Here is a 16,531-nt window from a genome sequence, read left to right on the forward strand (position 1 = left end):
AAGCAAGTTTGCAGATGACACAAAGATTGGTGGTGTTGTGGACAGTGAGGAAGATTACCGTAGCTTAAAAAGAGATATAGGAAAGCTAGAGGAGTGGGCTGAGAAATGGCTGATGGAATTTAATACAGATAAGTGTGAAGTGTTGCATTTTGGAAAGGTAAACCTAAATAGGTCATATACATTGAATGGTAGACAATTGAGGAGTGCAGAGCAACAAAGGGATTTAGGAGTTATGGTAAATAGTACCCTCAAAGTTGATACTCAGGTAGATAGAGTGGTGAAGAAGGCATTTGGGATGTTGGCCTTCATAAATCGGATTCTAGTTCCAATTTTATTGTCAGGTACAGCTAGGAAGTTTTGCGAGCAAGCCAAAGAGTTGACCCATGCAAGTACAAGTACAACCTGACAAAACAGCGTTCGCCGGTCCTTGGTGCAAAACATTCAGACACGCAACCAGACATAACACATATACTTAGAGATACTGTGCGACCTTCTGAAAGTCTCCAGCACTTCTGTGTACTGCACTAAATAAAGTGGCCTTTACTCAGTTCTCTCACTGTATTGTGTTGTTAATGCCTTTACTATGCATGGGTCAACCCTCTGGCTTGCTCGCAAAACTTCCTAGCTGTACCTGACAATAAAATTGGAACTAGAAAAGGGCTTGGCCACATCATGAAATTCTATCTCATCCCAGCACCTTTAATGCTGAGGCCATCTCCACTGGTCTCTCCTGTGCATAGAAATATCCTCTGACCATTTACCCTGTCTGGCCTCATTCTGCTAAACTCCAATGAATCTCAGTCTTTCTGGCAGAACATCTTTCCGTGAGCCTTAAAACGCTTGCCTCGGGTGTTTGGGGAAAAAGCCTCTGGCCGTCCAATGTCTCTCATCTTCCTGTACACCTCTAACAGGTCGTCCGTCCCCCCACCCCATCCTCTGTCACTCCAAGGAGAGATGACCAAGTGCCCTCAAACTATTCTCACGCTCTCTAATCCAAATCTCATCCTTGTGAATCTCCTCTGCCCCCTCTCTATACCATCCACATCCTTCCTGCAGAGAGGTGACCAGAACTGAACACAATATTCAAAATGGGGTCTAACCATGGTCTTGTAGTGTAACATTACCTCCTGCCTTTTGAACTCGATCCCACGGTCAATGAAGGCCAACACACTAGACATCATCTTATCAACCAAGGCAGTAGTTTTGAGTGTCCTATGGACACAGATCCCAGATCTCTCAGTTTGTCCACACTATTTAGAATCTACCCATTGACAGTGAATTCTGCTTCAAACTTAACCATAAAACACTACTGCTCAGAAACAAGCCCTTTGGCCCTTCTAGTCTGTGACGAACTTTCTGCCTCCCACTGACTATAAGACAATAGGAGCAGAAATAGGCCATTCAGCCCATCAAGTCTGCCTCACCATTCAATACTGAGCTGATCCATTTCCCACTGCACGGTCTTCTCTCAATAACCTTTGATGCCTGTCAATCTCTGCTTTAATTATACCCAAAGACCTGGCCTCCACAACCGCCTGTGGCAACAAATTCCACAGATTCACCGCCATCCGGTGGAAGAAATTCCTCCGCATCTCTGCTCCTAGTGGACGCCCTTCGATCCTGAAGTTGTGCCCTCTTGTCCTAGGCCCTCCCACTGTGGGCAACAACCTTTCTACATCTACTCCATCCACGCCTTTCAACATTCAAAACGTTTCAGTGAGACCCTCGCCCCATCCTTTGAACGCTCGGGGGGGGGGGGGGGCGGAGACATGATGGCATGGGGAGAAGATGTGGGAAGGCACCTCCCCCTCCCCAGCAGAACTATTCAAAGCCTGCAGTGTAGCTTGACATCAATGCTCCAAATACCTGGCCATTTCAGTGACCCATGGATACCTACTCTAAGAAGGATGTGTTAAACTTGTGTGAACACCAGCTGGTATTCTGGGGGTAGCTAGCAAACAAAAGCAGCATATTGCTAAGCTTAAGGGCCATTTAGTTCCTTACCTAGAAGATGGGGCATGTTTGCAAGTCGGGAGAAACATGAAAAGCATGGCCTTGTCAGAACCATAGGACTACAGCATAGAAACTATATTTGTGTCTCATCCCACTGACCTGTCCCCAGACCACATGCCTCCATTCTTCTCCCGTCCATGTACCTGTCCACATTTTTTCTTAACTGTCAAAACCAAGTCAAGTTTATCGTCATCTGATTGCCCAAGTACAGCGTTCTCCGGTCCTCGGTGCAAAACACACAACCAGCATATCACAAATACAGACAATACATATGCAGGGCAAGTGTTCATTCATACAAATAAAGAAATAAAGTTTCATGAATTATGAGAGTCTCGGATATCAATAAGGTAGAGAGGGTGCAGAGAAGATTTACTCACACGTTGCCTGGATTGCAGTATCTAGAATAGGGAGAAAGGTTGAGTAGACTGGGTCTTTATTCATTGGAGCATAAAAGGTTGAGGGGGATTTGATAGAGGTATTTAAAATTATGAGGGGGTAGATAGAGTAGATGTGAATAGGCTCTTCCCCTTGAGGGTCAGGGAGATTGGAACAAGGGGTCATAAGTTAAGGGTTAGGGGGCAAAAGTTTAGAAGTAACATGAGGTTGCTGCAGGATCAATTTTGTCATTTAAGAGGAGGTTGGATGAGTGCATGGATGGGAGGGGGTTGGAGGGTTATGGGCAGGAAGCAGGTAGGTGGGACTAGTGGAGTTTCACTTAAATTGGTGCAGATTAGAGGGGTCGAGGTGGCCTGTTTCCATTTTGTAATTGTTATATGGTTAATTGTTATATGGATGGTTAGAGCGAGCAGTTCTTTGATCATTCAGTGTTCTGACTGCCCATATACATTGACCCCGCGTTCACCACTTCAGCCGGCAGCTCGTTCCACACTCCCACCATACTCTGCGTAAAGAGGTTCCCCTAATCTTCCCTTTAAACTTTACCCCTTTCAACCTTCTACTTTCATGTTTTCTAATTTTTAAATCTCACCTAACATCAGTGGAAAAAGCCTGCTTTTATTCAGACCCGTTTTGTATCCGTCTTGATTCTTGACATGCAGGAGTTTTAAAAATTGGTTCCTTTTGGGGTGTCAGATAGCGCACAGGTTGACAGGATAGTTGAAAATGCCCATGGGATGCTGGGCTTCAGAAGTCAGGGGTTTCAGTTCAGGAGTCAAGAGATCATGTTGCAACTCTACAAATACATGGAATAATGTGTTCAGTTCTAGTTACTTCATTAGTGGAAGGAAGAAGGAGTTATGGAGAGCAGGATTATGCCCGGATTGGAAAATATGACTTAGGAGGCAAGATTAATAGAGGTCTCCAAGAGAGTAGAGGACATCTGTACAAAGTGAAAGGAGGGAAGTTTAGGGTCCGGGCGAGGAGTCAGAGGCATCCAGTAGAGAGGAGGAAGGAGAGAGTGACATGGTCAATAAAAGGGAGGTAAGGTAAGTGGGGAGTGGCCAGGGAGTGAGTGGCACAGGATAGGAGTGGGGCACCGAGGCTTGGGCTTGGGAGGCTTTGGCGAGCAGAGGCACAGGTAGAAGTGGTGAGTTTTCATTTAATTTTACTTGGGTACAATTTTGTTTCAGACATGGTAGGTGAGCTCAGACCCGTGTCATGCTCCTCCTGTGCTATGTGGGGACTCAGGGATACCGGTGGTGTCCCTGGGGACTACGTATACAAGATGTGTGTCCAGCTGCAGCTCCTGATTGACCGCCTGTCAGAACTGGAGCTGCGCGTGGATTCACTTTGGAGCATCCGGGATGCTGGTGGATAGCACCTTTAGTGAGTTGGTCACACCACAGTTTCAGAGGGTAGAGAAGGATAGGGACTGGGTGACCAACAGTAAAAGCAGTAACAGTAAGGTCGTGAGGGAGTCTCCTGTGGTCGATTCCCTCCAAAACAGATTTGCTGCTTTGGATATTGTTAGGGGAGATGGCCCACCAGGAGAAGGCAGCAGTAGCCAGGATCATGGCACTGTGAGTGTGTATGCTGTGAGAGGGGGCAGGAAAAAGAGTGGAAGGGGAACAGACAGGATTTTTTGTGGCCGCAACCGGGGCTTCCGGATGGTGTTGCCTCCTGGATGCAAGGGTCAGGGATGTCTCAGCGGTTGCAGGACATTCTGAAAGGGAAGGGTGAACAGCAATTGTCATGGTCCATTTTGGTACCAATGATATAGGGGAAAAACTGGAGGAGGTCCTACAAGATGAATTTAGGGAGCTAGGAGATAAATTAAAGAGTAGGACCTCAAGGGTAATAATCTCTGGATTATTACCGGTGTCACGAGTTGGCCAGAGTAGAAATTAGTTGGAACGAGTATGTGGCTTGAACAGTGGTGCAGGAGGGAGGGTTTCAGATTCTTGGGACATTGGAATCAGTTCTGGGGCAGATGGGACCGATACCAACAGGACAGTCAACATCTGGGCAGGGCCCAGGACCAATGTCCAAGGGAGTTTGTTTGCTAGCACTGTCAGGTTAGGTTTAAAAAAATGTGGCGGGGGAGGAGAGCAAGTGCAGAGAGACAGAAGGGTGGACAGAATATGAGGGTGGTAGCAAGGTGAAAACCAAAAGTAGCCGGCAGGTAAACTTGGGGCAAACATCAAAAAGGGCCACTTTTCAACATAATGGTAAAAGGGATAAGAGTGTGGCAAAAGCCAGCCTGAAGGTTTAGTGTCTCAATGCAAGGAGCATTCGTAATAAGGTGGATGAGTTGAATGTGCAGTTAGCTATGAATGAATAGGATATGGTTGGGATCAGAGACGGCTTCAGGGGGACCGAGGCTGGGAGCTCCAACATCCAGTGATATTCGATATTCAGGAGGGACAGACAGAAAGGAAGAGGAGGAGGGGTAGTGTTGTTGGTTAGAGAGGAGGTGAACGCAATAGAAAGGAAGGACATTTGCTTGGAGGATGTGGAATCGATATGGGTAGAGCTGAGAAACACTAAGGGGCAGAAGAAGCTAATGGGAGTTGTGTACTGGCCTCCTAACAATGAGGTTAGGGATGGTATTAAATAGGAAATTGAAATGCGTGCAACAATGGGACTGCAGTTAGTATGGGTGACTTTAATCTACATGTAGATTGGGTGAACCAAATTGGTCAGGGTGACGAGGAAGAGGATTTCTTCGAATGTATGCAGGATTGTTTCCTAAAGCAGCAGGTTGAGGAACCAATGAGAGAACAGGCCATTCTAGACTGGGGATTGAGTAATGGGGAAGGGTTAGTTAGCAATCTTGTGTGAAGCCGCTTTGACAAGAATGACCACTATATGGTGGAATTCTTCATTAAGACAGAGAGTGACAGAGTTACTTCAAATACAAACGTTCTGAATTTAAAGAAGACTAACTGATGGTATGAAACGTGAATTGGCTAAGATAGATGGCAAATGATACTTAAAGAACTAACGGTGGAAATGCAATGGCGATCATTTAAAGATAGCTTGGATGAAATGCAACAATTGTACATCCCAGTTTCGAAAAATAATAAATCAAGGAGGGTTGTGCATCCTTGGCTAACAAGGGAGATCAGGGAGAGGATCAAATCCAAAGAAGCAGTAAATAAACTTGCCAGAAAGAACAGTATTCCTGAGGACTGGGAGAAATTCAGGGTTCAACAGAGGAGGGCAAAAGGATTAATTAGGAAAGGGAAAAAGGGATTATGAGAGAAAGCTGGCAGGGAACATAAAAAATGACTGTAAAAGCTTTTATAGATTTGTAAAGAGAGAAATTAGTTAAGACAAATGTGGGTCCATTACCATTAAAAACAGGTGAACGCGTACATGGCAAACCAATTGAATAACTACTTTAGTTCTGTCTTCACTAAGTAAAACAAATAATCTTCAGGAAATATAGTAGGGGACTGAGGATCTAATGTAAGGAAGGGACTGAAGAATATAAATGTAAATGGAGAGATTGTGACAGGTAAATTGAAGGGATTAAAGGCAGATAAATCCCCAGGGCCGGATAGTTTGCATCCGAGTGCTAAAGGAAGTAGCCCAAGAAATAGTGGATGCATTCGTGATAATTTTTCAAACCTCTTTAGATTTGGGATTAGTTAAAAGTGCAAACATAATCCCACTTTAGAGAAAATGGGAAACTATAGACCAGTTAGCCTGACATCGGTAGTGGGGAAAATGCTAGTCAGTTATTAAAGATGCGATTGCAGCACGTTTGGAGAGTAGTGGTATCATCAGATAGGGTCAGCATGGTTTTGTGAAAGGAAAATCATGTCTGACAAACCTAATAGAATTTTTTGAGGATGTAACTAGTAGAGTGGGTAAGGGAGAACCAGTGGATGTGGGATATCCAGACTTTGAGAAGGCTTTTGATAGGGTCCCACACAGGAGATTAGTGTACAAACTTAAAGCACATGGTATAGGAGAGATAGAATTGAGGTGGAGAGAGAATTGGTTGGCAGACAGGAAGCAAAGAATAGGAATAAACGGGTTCTTTTCTGAATGGCAGCCAGTGACTAGTGGCTCAGTGCTGGGACCCCAGTTATTTACAATTTATCTCAATGACTTAGATGAGGGAATAGAAAGCAGCATCTCCAAGTTTGCAGAGGACACCAAGCTGGGTGGCAAGTTTAGCTGTGTAGAGGATGCAGGGTGACTTGGACAAGTTAAGTGAGTGGCTAATGCATGACTGAGGCAATAGAATGTGGAGAAACTTTGGAGGCAAGAACAGGAGAGAAGATTATTACCTAAATAAGTCTGATTAGGAAAAGGAGAGATGCAACGAGACCTGGGTGTCGCTGTGCACCAGTCATCGAAAGTGACCATGCAGGTACAGCAGGAGGTGAGGAAAGCGAATGGTATGTTGGCATTCATAGCAAGAGGATTTGAGTACAGGAGCAGAGAGGTTCTACTGCAGCCGTACAGGGCCTTGGTGGGACCACACCTGGAGTATTGTGTATCTGACGAAAGACATCCTCGCCATGGAGGGAGAGCAAAGAAGGGTCACTAGATTGATACCAGGAATGGCAAGACTTGCATACGAAGAAAGGTTGAATCGACTAGGCTTATACTCACTGGAATTTAGAAGATGGGGGGGGGGTGATCTTATAGAAATGTATAAAATTCTTAAGGAATTGGACAGGCTAGATGCAAGATGCAGGAAGGTTGTTCTCGATGTTGGGGAAAATCAGAACCAGGGGACGGTTTAAGGATAAAGGGGAAGTCTTTTAGGACTGAGATGAGAAAAAAAAAATTCTCTCAGAGGGTGGTGAATCTGTGAAATTCTTTGCCACAGGAAGTAGTTGAAGCCGGTTCCTTATGTATATTTAAGAGAGTTAGATTTGGCCCTTGTGGCAAAGGGGATCGGGGAGAAGGCAGGTACTGGGTACATGATCAGCCATGATCAAAATGAATGTCAGTGTAGGCTTGATGGGCCAAATGGTCTACACCTACGCCTGTTTAGGGGAGACGTCAGAGTTATATCACAGAGTTGTGGGTGCCTGGAATACCTTGCCAGGGGTGTGGTGGTGGAGGCTGGAACATGAGGGGCATTTAGAGACTCAACCATATGGATGAATGAAAAATTGAGAGTTAAGAGGTAGAAGGGGTAATTTTCTTTTGGGAAGGAGTCTGCAGGTCGGCACAACGTCGAGGGCTGAAAGGCCTATACTGTGCTGTAATGTTCTATGTACCAAACCAGGACATTGGTCTTGTTTTAAAAGTGTTGAAGCAGTTCAAGGCGATAAAAAGATCAGCATTAATAAATCAGCACATTTTTGCATATTCTGTCGAGAGTACTATTTCAATCCAATGACTCACCAAATCCAAAACAGATCCTCAGAAGCAGAGGAATTAAACGCACTGAGCTGTGTGCGCCAAGTCTTTGAGGAAGAAGAGTTCCCTGTGTGGTAGTTCATAACGGCAGAGACTGGGTAAGACCATGAATATACTCTGATAGGAGGTTAGCATCAGTCAATAAACTCAGCAAAAGGTATCTTAATGCAGTTGGACGTTCAAGCTCAGAGATAACTTCAACATATTTCTAGGCGGCATTAACTGCCTTTCAGATAACAATGACTCAGAAGTTAAAAAAAAATATAAATTATCAAAAAATGCAAAGCAGGCCATTGCAGAAGCTCAAAGTTGGAACTGACCCATGGAGAGACTGTGTGAACACAATTTAGAAAGTGGAACCTTTGCCACAAAGTTTGATTTTCATTGTTTTGCAAGCCAAATAGAGGAGAGATCCAGGCAAACATTCCATTCCCTCTAAACGATTTCTCCTCCTGTAAATCCAGAACGCCAGTTGCAAAATACAAGTGAAAAATAAACACTTAAGATTTGATTATTAGTCTTGGACTTTAAGAATTTTATTTAGAAATTTGTGCTCAGGTAGCAATCCCGAGTTTTATTACAACACCACCAAAGGGAGTAAAAACACAGCTTTTACTCACACTAGTCCAGATACATCCAAAGATAAAGGGGATCCCGTGAAAAGTTTATCCCGGCCCGCCACTTTTGTTGAATAACCGTTTGGAAGCGACAGGGTAGTTCCCTCTTGCTAAGGATGCTTTTGGAAAGTAAAAAAAAAACTTATGGAATCCAGTCCTGGCTAAGCAACCGTTGAGAGACAGGGAGGGAGGAATGCTGGAGAGGATGGTGTGGTGGCGAAAGGAAGGTAAAGTACGTAGATTTGTAATGAAGTCTAAGTATGATTGCACCCACCAGCAAAACCAGTAGACTCAGGGCAAACAATAGATTCAGGGCAAGTTTCTCTGAAACAACCTGATATTAAAGGTAGCACTCCACTAATAAATATTGTACAGTCATGGTCGAGTACTGATTAAAGGACAGTCCCAAGTACCCACATTTCAAGGAACATCTGAAGGACTGTCATTGGACTGGCGAACAAATACTAAGCTAAAACTAACTCTGGTCGCCTCGCGCCCTACCTGCTGTCAAATCTGTCGGCATTAATGCGCACAGAATAAATGACTTAATAGCTAGGGAACAGTCAAGAAAGAGCCAAACTTTACTCAGTGACGCAGCGAGGCTTTTGCTAATGCTTCCTCGGGGCTATCTGTTTCACAATATTTCCCATTTCCAGGATGTCAGTTTTGAAAGAATCTACTCATTATATCTTCTAAAGGTAACGGATTTGTGTTAACCTTTAATTTAAACTATATTTCTCCGATTAAAAATGCCTTAACATAAAGGTGTTTCACAAGTTGTTGGACACAAGGAAACCACCAGGAAACATTAACCTTTTAATCTTTCATAATATATACTCTGGACTGGGTCCACTAGTACAGATCAGCTGATGGGTATAAAACCAGGACACGGAGTCCAAAAGGGATAAGATGTCTGGAAGGGAAACGGGACGTACTGACTTTTGCATTGGAGCCAGTATTCATTTCCATTGCACCTTGGGAGCCATTGCTCAATGAAACATAATTGGAGAGACTGGCAAAGCTCGACCATCTCAACGGGGAAGGTCACAATCTTTGATAAAATCTAAAACATATTCGACAAATCTTTCTTTAAAATTAAAATTCCGATGGAAATAGTAAGGTCAACGTATGCTAATTAGGTAATTAAAAAGGTACAGTGCAACCCCTGTTATCCGGCACCGAGAGATCTGTAGATGCCAAATAAGTGAATTTTTTGGTTTGCTTGAGACTGTGTGTGGCGAACTAACAGCGAGGCACGCTAATTTTTAACTTCCGTTTTTTTTTTAACCGATTAATTTTCCGTGATTATTTTTTTGCGGGTTGCTTGAATTCTGGATAACGGGTTTGACTGCAGTAACATTACGTTGTTGGGAAAAACCACCAGAACCATCATTCTTTTTTATGATGCTGTCACCTGGACAGTGCTGTTTGTTCATGGGAGGGGACGACTACAGTAACAAATGATGCAGAGATCTTCCAGTGGCTAATCCACAGCTCACTTCGAACAGAATGAAAATCCTTCTTCCACTTTAGGGCATTACACATCAGCGAGGTCTCCGGGAAGATCCTCAGGTTTAACCTTTTGGACTCTGCGTCCCTGTTTTCAGGGACTACAAAGCCCATATACTGTACTCCATGTCCCTATTTTCCAGGACTGGTTTAACACCCAACCACCAGCTGGTTCATCCTGTAGTTGACCCATGGACCCAGTCCAGAGTATATATTATGAAAGGTTAAAAGCGGTCGAAGTTCAAAGTTTTAAGCTCTTCTGAACACTTTCTGTTCTCCAATGTGACTTCCCTTTACAGCTCTTAATTTATATTGCCTGCACAATTTCAAGAGCAAATACTTAAATCTTTTTCCGAGGCTTGTATTGCTTCCTGAATTTGCCCTCCCCCCCCCCCTATTCACCGTCAGTTCTACAACAGAAAAGAGATGGTGAAGGCGCCCAGAACATTTAAACTCTCCAAGCTGTGCTTTGGCTGAAAGGAAAGTTGCATTAACAGCGGGTGGAATTGAACAATAAGTGTAAAACTGCACAGGAGACAATTTTATTCAAATAAAATTTGCTCGGACAAAATTCAAGTTACGCATTTCTGAACGAAAGAGTAGTTTGTTCCCGGTGGGAGAACAGACTGGGTGCGGAGAATCCGTCAGCCTCGGTGAGGAAGGTTGGGTCATTTTAGGCAGAAACTCTGTGTCTGCACCAGAACAGCCTGCAGTGCCAACGGCGGGCTGGAGCCAGTCTTGGTTTCTTCACTGGCCAACTCGGGCCGGGGTGGGGTTAGTGAGCACTTTAGCTCATGACATTGCGACCCTGGTCTCGAAAAGGCAGCTCTTCCCTTCCCCACCTCAAGCACCAATAAAAAAACAATTGCAACCATCGATTGAAACAGCATTTCCACACGATCCTGCAAATCAAAACCAGCAGGCTCCTCTTCAGTGTTCAAGAACGCTGACAGTTTGGCGTGGCAAGTCCACAAGAGGACATTCAAGTTTGTACACCGCTTGCAAATGTTAGATTACTTCCTCCCAGCTCCCTGTCAACTCAAGCCGATCCCCAGGATAAATGAAAGGGTGGGTACAGCAATGCAAGGTGACCAAAGCAAAAGCTAATGTTGGGGTTATTGGGTGGCGTCCCGCGGCCAACAGGAGCTGTGCAGGTTTAGCAGCCTTGGGACAGGCAGTTGGGTGGAGAGCTCTTCTCTCTGTTGGCCACGCAGTTTAATTCCTGGTGCAAAGGGAACTGCTAGCCTTGTTGGGCCACGGCGAGTCCCTGAACCTGTGCCCAGACCCGCCGCCGGCTTCCATGTTACTGGAGGGCACTGGTGTATCGCATCAGCTGAAAACCCTTGACCGACGCAGTCAATGGTCGGTTTCCCACGCACATGCTTTTTGGAACTTGATGCCTGGCCATCCAATGGGGTCCGGCAGGACAGGGGCGGCGAGCAAAGCCACAGGCACTTTGCGGCTTCCTGAGCCTGGCGCAAAAAGAGAAAATCCCCCGCAGTCACTGACCAGCAGGTACGGAGTTAAGCTTAAGAATTTCAGAATAGACCAGAGGATAGATCCTCTGTTAAACAAACCTCCCCCCCCCCACCACCACCCCCACCCCTTCTTCCCCAACACACATCCTGCCAAAATTGTTGGAAATGTCTCTCCCACCCTCTATCCCAATAAATTCACCCGCTTCAAGTTGATGCTTGCACGTAATTATCAAAAGAACCCTACTCTACAGGACCCGAGAAAGATCAAGACCATGCTGAACGATTACCTCGAGAGAGAGAGAGAGAGAGAGAGAGAGAGGTGGGCATGGAAAGCGTTGAAGCCTGTCTGGCTGAGGTGAGAGGTGTGCGTTCCTGGCGAAGACATGTCCTCTGCAGTGCTAATACCAACTTTTTTTTTTAAATCCAGTGAAACTACCTAGAACTTAAGTCATGAGCTGTTCATTTTGGCAACCGATTTGTAGCAGTCCTTAAAATCAGATGCTTATTGAAGGCTTGTGACTTATGTTGACACCCCACTTAAAAATAAATAGAATTAAAAAATCTCAGGGAATTAATGCTGTTCAACTGTCTCCCTAGAAACACAGCTCTTTGGATAAGAACGTCAAGGTTTCAAACTAAAAATGCATCGGAAAGAGGCAGCAGCCAGCGAGGGTTCGCTCTCCAGGATGGGCTTTCACCAGATATACCAGGGACAAAATGCACACCACCACCCCCTCCCCCCCCCACCCCCAGCACGTTGTGTGTGTCTTAACGCAAAAGAGCCTACCTCTCCCTGTTTAAAAAGTGACTTCAGAGGGTATGCACAAAGCACCACTGGCAGGTACCTGCAAAACTCCGAGGAAAGGGTCAACAGTTGGGCGGAGGAGTGGGGAGCGAAGGACGGGCAGAAAAAAAGTTGCAAGTTTTTCACAGCTTGTATGCTACATCACAAAATAGAATAACCACTTGTCTTTGCATCTATTTCCACTTGCGCCTGCCGCTGTCCGTGTGGCTCTCTTCTCGCTCCAGGAGGGAGTCCCTTGCACGACAGTCCGCTTGCACCCACGAGGCTCTTGCCTCTTGTTCACGGCGGGGCAGATCTGCTGGGGTTCTCTGCTTTCCCCTGTGGCCAGGAAAAAGGTGGCGGTGGTGGGTTTTAAAAAAAATGCCCAAGGTTGAGTGCCTGGCCACCCTCCAGCAGGGGAGCAGATCGCGTGAAGAAGTGCAGTTGCGCCTGAGCGTCGGTGCTACCCCCCTCCCCCCCCCCCACGGTCACAGGCAACGGCAAAACAAAAGTAACAAAAGGTCATCGGTTGGAAGCTTCTCAACCAGTCAGGGTGGCGGCATTTTCATCTGAAATGGAGGGAGCTGATCATGCAAGGAATGCCTCACAGTTCCTGGAGAGCTGCAGTCATTTTTGTCTGTTCGTGCTCTTCTTCTTTTTCCTCTTGAAAATACAGCAGCACCTAAAACAGTGGGAGACAAGAAACCATTAATTATAACTAAGCCAAGCCTTAGGTTGGACATTTAAACCAATGCACTGCACCTTCTGCAGGCAAGCTGAACAATCTACCACCCATAAAACCACAGAACGTTACGGCACAGAAACACGCCTCTTCGGCCCTTCTAGTCTGCGCCAACCCTCTTTTTTTTGCCTCGTCCCACTGACCTACACCCAGCCCATTTGCCCATCCATGTACCTGTCCAAATTCTTGTTAAGTGTTAAAATTGACCCCGCATTCGTTCCACACTCCCACCACTTGCTGGGTGAAGAAGTTTCCCTTCACATTTCCAAATAACCATTTACAGTACGGAAACAGGCCACACTGGCCCTTCTAGTCCACACTCATCTACGTGAAACTCGACTAGTTCCACCTACCCACTCCCTGCCCATAACCCTCCAACCCCCCTCACATCCATGTACTCCTCTAACCTCCTCTTAAATGCCAGAATTGACCCTGCCGCAACTAGATCTTCCGGAAGGTCTTTCCCCTCAGCCACCACTCTTTGAGTGAAGAAGCATCCTCTTGTATTACTCCTAAAGTTTTTCCCCCTAAAACCTTAACCTCTCCTACCCTCAGGGGAAAGAGCCTATTCACATCTACTCTATCTATTCCCTTCATAATTTTAAATACCTCCATCAAATCCCCTCTCAACCTTCTACACTCCAATGAATGAAGTCCCAGTCTACTCAATCTTTCTCCGTATTCAAGATACTGCAATCCAGGCAACATTTTCGTAAACCTTCTTTGCACCCTCTCAACCGTAAACTTTTCCCCTTTCACCCTTAACCCATGTCCTCTGGTTTGTATCTCACCTTCCCTCAGTGGAAAAAGCCGGCCTACATTTACTCTGTCTGTCCCCCTCATAATTTTAAACACCCCTATTAGATCTCCCTGCATTCTTCTTTACTCTAGGGAATAAAGTCATAACCTATTTAACCTTTCCCTGTAACTCAGTTCCTAAAGTCCGGGCAACATCCCAGTAATTCTTCTCTGCATTCTTTCTATCTTATTGATACATTTTCTGTAGATAAATGGCCAAAACTGTACACAATATATGGCCTTCCCAATGTCTTAGACAACTGTACCATAATATCCCAGCTCATACACTCAATACTTTGATTTATGGAGGGCAATAAGCCAAAAGCTCTCTTTAAAACTCTATCCAACTGTGACACTACTTTCTGTACTCCCAGATCCTTGTTCTACCACACCCCTCAGTGCCCGACCATTTGCCGTGTTCGTCCTTTCTTGGTTTGTCCTTCCAAAATGCAACACCTTGCACTAGTCAGCATTAAATTCCATCTGCTATTTCTCAGCCCATTTTCCCAGTTGGTCTTGAACCCTCTGCCAAGTTTGAAAACCTTCTTCGCCGTCCACGACGCCTCCAACCTTAGTGTCAACTGCAAACTTACCGATCCAATTTACCACATTATCATCCAGATCATTGATACAGATGACAATCGACCATGGTCCCAGCACCAATCCCTGAGGCACACCACTAGTCATAGGCCTCCAATCTGAGAAGCACCCATCCACCACTACTCTCTGGCTTCTCCCGTCCAGCCATTGTCGAATCCAGTTCACTACTTCACCATGAATCATCTGAACATTGATGACTAATCTCCCATATGGGACCTTGCCAAAGGCCACCCACAGCTTTTCCTTCATCAACGTTCCTGGTACATCCTCAGAAAACTCTATAAGATTAGTTAAACATGACCTACCATGCATAAAGCCATATTAACTACCCCTAATCAGCCCCTGGCTATCCAAATAATTGTATATCCGATCTCTTAGAACACCTTCCAGTAATTTACCTTCTACTGATGTCAGGCTCAGTGGCCTATAATTTTCAGGGTTACTTTGGAGCCTTTTTTAAACAATGGATCAACGTGAGCTTCCCTCCAGTCCTCCGGCACCACACCCATGGCTAAGGATATTTTAAATATTTCTGCAAGAGCCCCCAAAATTTCTGCTCGAGGGAATATCCTGGGGATTTATCCACCCTTATTTGCTTTATGGCAGTAAGCACTTCCTCCTCTTTAATCTGTATGGGATTCCATGCCTCACTGTTTGTTTTCCTTACTTCCCACAACTCTGTGGCTGTTTCCTGAGTGAATACTGATGAAAAAAAAACATTTAAGATCTCCCCCATCTCTTTTGGCTCCATAGAAAGCCGACTACTCTGATCTTCAAGGGGACCAGATTTGTCCATTACTATCCTTTTGCTCTTAATAAACCGGTAAAAACTCTTAGGATTTTCCTTCACCTTGTCTGCCAAAGCAACCTCTTTTAGCCTTCTTTAGGTTTATCTTGCATTTTTCATACTCCAACTACTTCGTTTGCTCATACCTGCTGTACACCTCTCTCAACTTTGAACCAGATCCCAATATCCCTCAAAAACCAAGGTTCCCTGTCCCTGCGAACCTTGGCTTTAATCCTGATAGGAACATATAGACTCTGTACTCTCAAAATTTCACCTCTGAAGGTCCTCCACTTACCTCGCACGGCCTTGCCCGAAAACAGCTTATCGCAATCCACGCATTCTAGATCCTTTCTCATTTCCTCAAAATTGGCCTTTCCCCAATTTAGAATCTCAACCCAAGGCCCAGACCCATCTATCTCCATAATTAACTTGAAACTAATGGCATTATGACTAATGGACACAAAATGTTCCCCTACACATACTTCTGGCACCTGTCCAGTCTCATTCCCTAATAGGAGATCCAGTATTGCACTCTCTCTAGCTGGTACCTCTATATATTGATTTAGAAAACTTTCCTGAACACATTTGAGAAACTCTAAGTCACCCAGCCCTTCTACAGTATGGAAGCCCCAGACAATATGTGGAAAGTGAAAGTCTCCTACTGTCATAACCTTGTTTCCTGCAGCTGCCTGCTCTTTCTCTCTCTGTAGATTTACTCCTCCAATTCTCGCTGACCATTGGGCCGTCTATAAATACAACCCTATGAGTGTGGTCATACTTTTCCCGTTCCTCATCTCCACCCATATAGCCTCAGTAGACGAGCCCTCTGGTCTGTCCTGCCTGAGTACAGCTGTGATATTTTCCCTGACGAGCAATGCCACTCTTTCATGTTCCCCTACCCTGTTCTATCGCGTCTAAAGCCAGTACACTGACCTGCCAGTCTTTCACCTCCTGCAACCAAGTTTCACTAATGGCCACAATGTCTTAATTCCACGTGCCAATCCATGCTCTAAGCTCATCTGCCTTTCCTACAATACTCCTTGGACTGAAATAGATGAACCTGAGAAAAATGCCATCACGTACAACCCATTGCTTTTAACTGTGCGTGCAATTTTCACGACATAGCTAAAAATAATTCAACAAAGCCTTTACTGCCGGGGATTGAGTGTGGAGTGAAAACTCTGCATACAATCTCTTTCCACACAGCCCCAGGCCAACAGTCCTACCACTGAAGGTGGTTTTAAATTTAATTTTTTTTTAAATTTAGACACGCAGCACGGCAAAAGGCCATTTCGCCCCATGAGCCCATGCCGCCCAAATACACCTACGCTTAAGAGGATGGGAGGAAACCAGAGGTCCCAGAGGAGAACATACAAATTCCTTACAGACAGCACTGGATGGGAGCCTGGGTAGCTA

General features: G+C 45.2%; 1 protein-coding gene across 9 annotated transcripts in view; it reads right to left on the reverse strand.

Moving 5' to 3' along the window:
* Positions 1-11,533: 11,533 nt before the first annotated feature.
* LOC138745577 (casein kinase I-like) overlaps positions 11,534-16,531 on the reverse strand; it is a 168,879-nt gene continuing 163,881 nt past the window's right edge. For all 9 annotated transcript variants that reach the window (XM_069902762.1, XM_069902761.1, XM_069902757.1 and 6 more), the window contains one exon: positions 11,534-12,870. In XM_069902762.1, coding sequence (XP_069758863.1) covers positions 12,793-12,870 — 78 coding nt within the window. In that variant the 3' untranslated portion in view covers positions 11,534-12,792. The remainder of the gene's footprint in view (positions 12,871-16,531) is intronic.

This window comes from Narcine bancroftii, chromosome 11, assembly GCF_036971445.1.
Source record: "Narcine bancroftii isolate sNarBan1 chromosome 11, sNarBan1.hap1, whole genome shotgun sequence".
Classification (NCBI taxonomy): Eukaryota; Metazoa; Chordata; class Chondrichthyes; order Torpediniformes; family Narcinidae; genus Narcine; species Narcine bancroftii.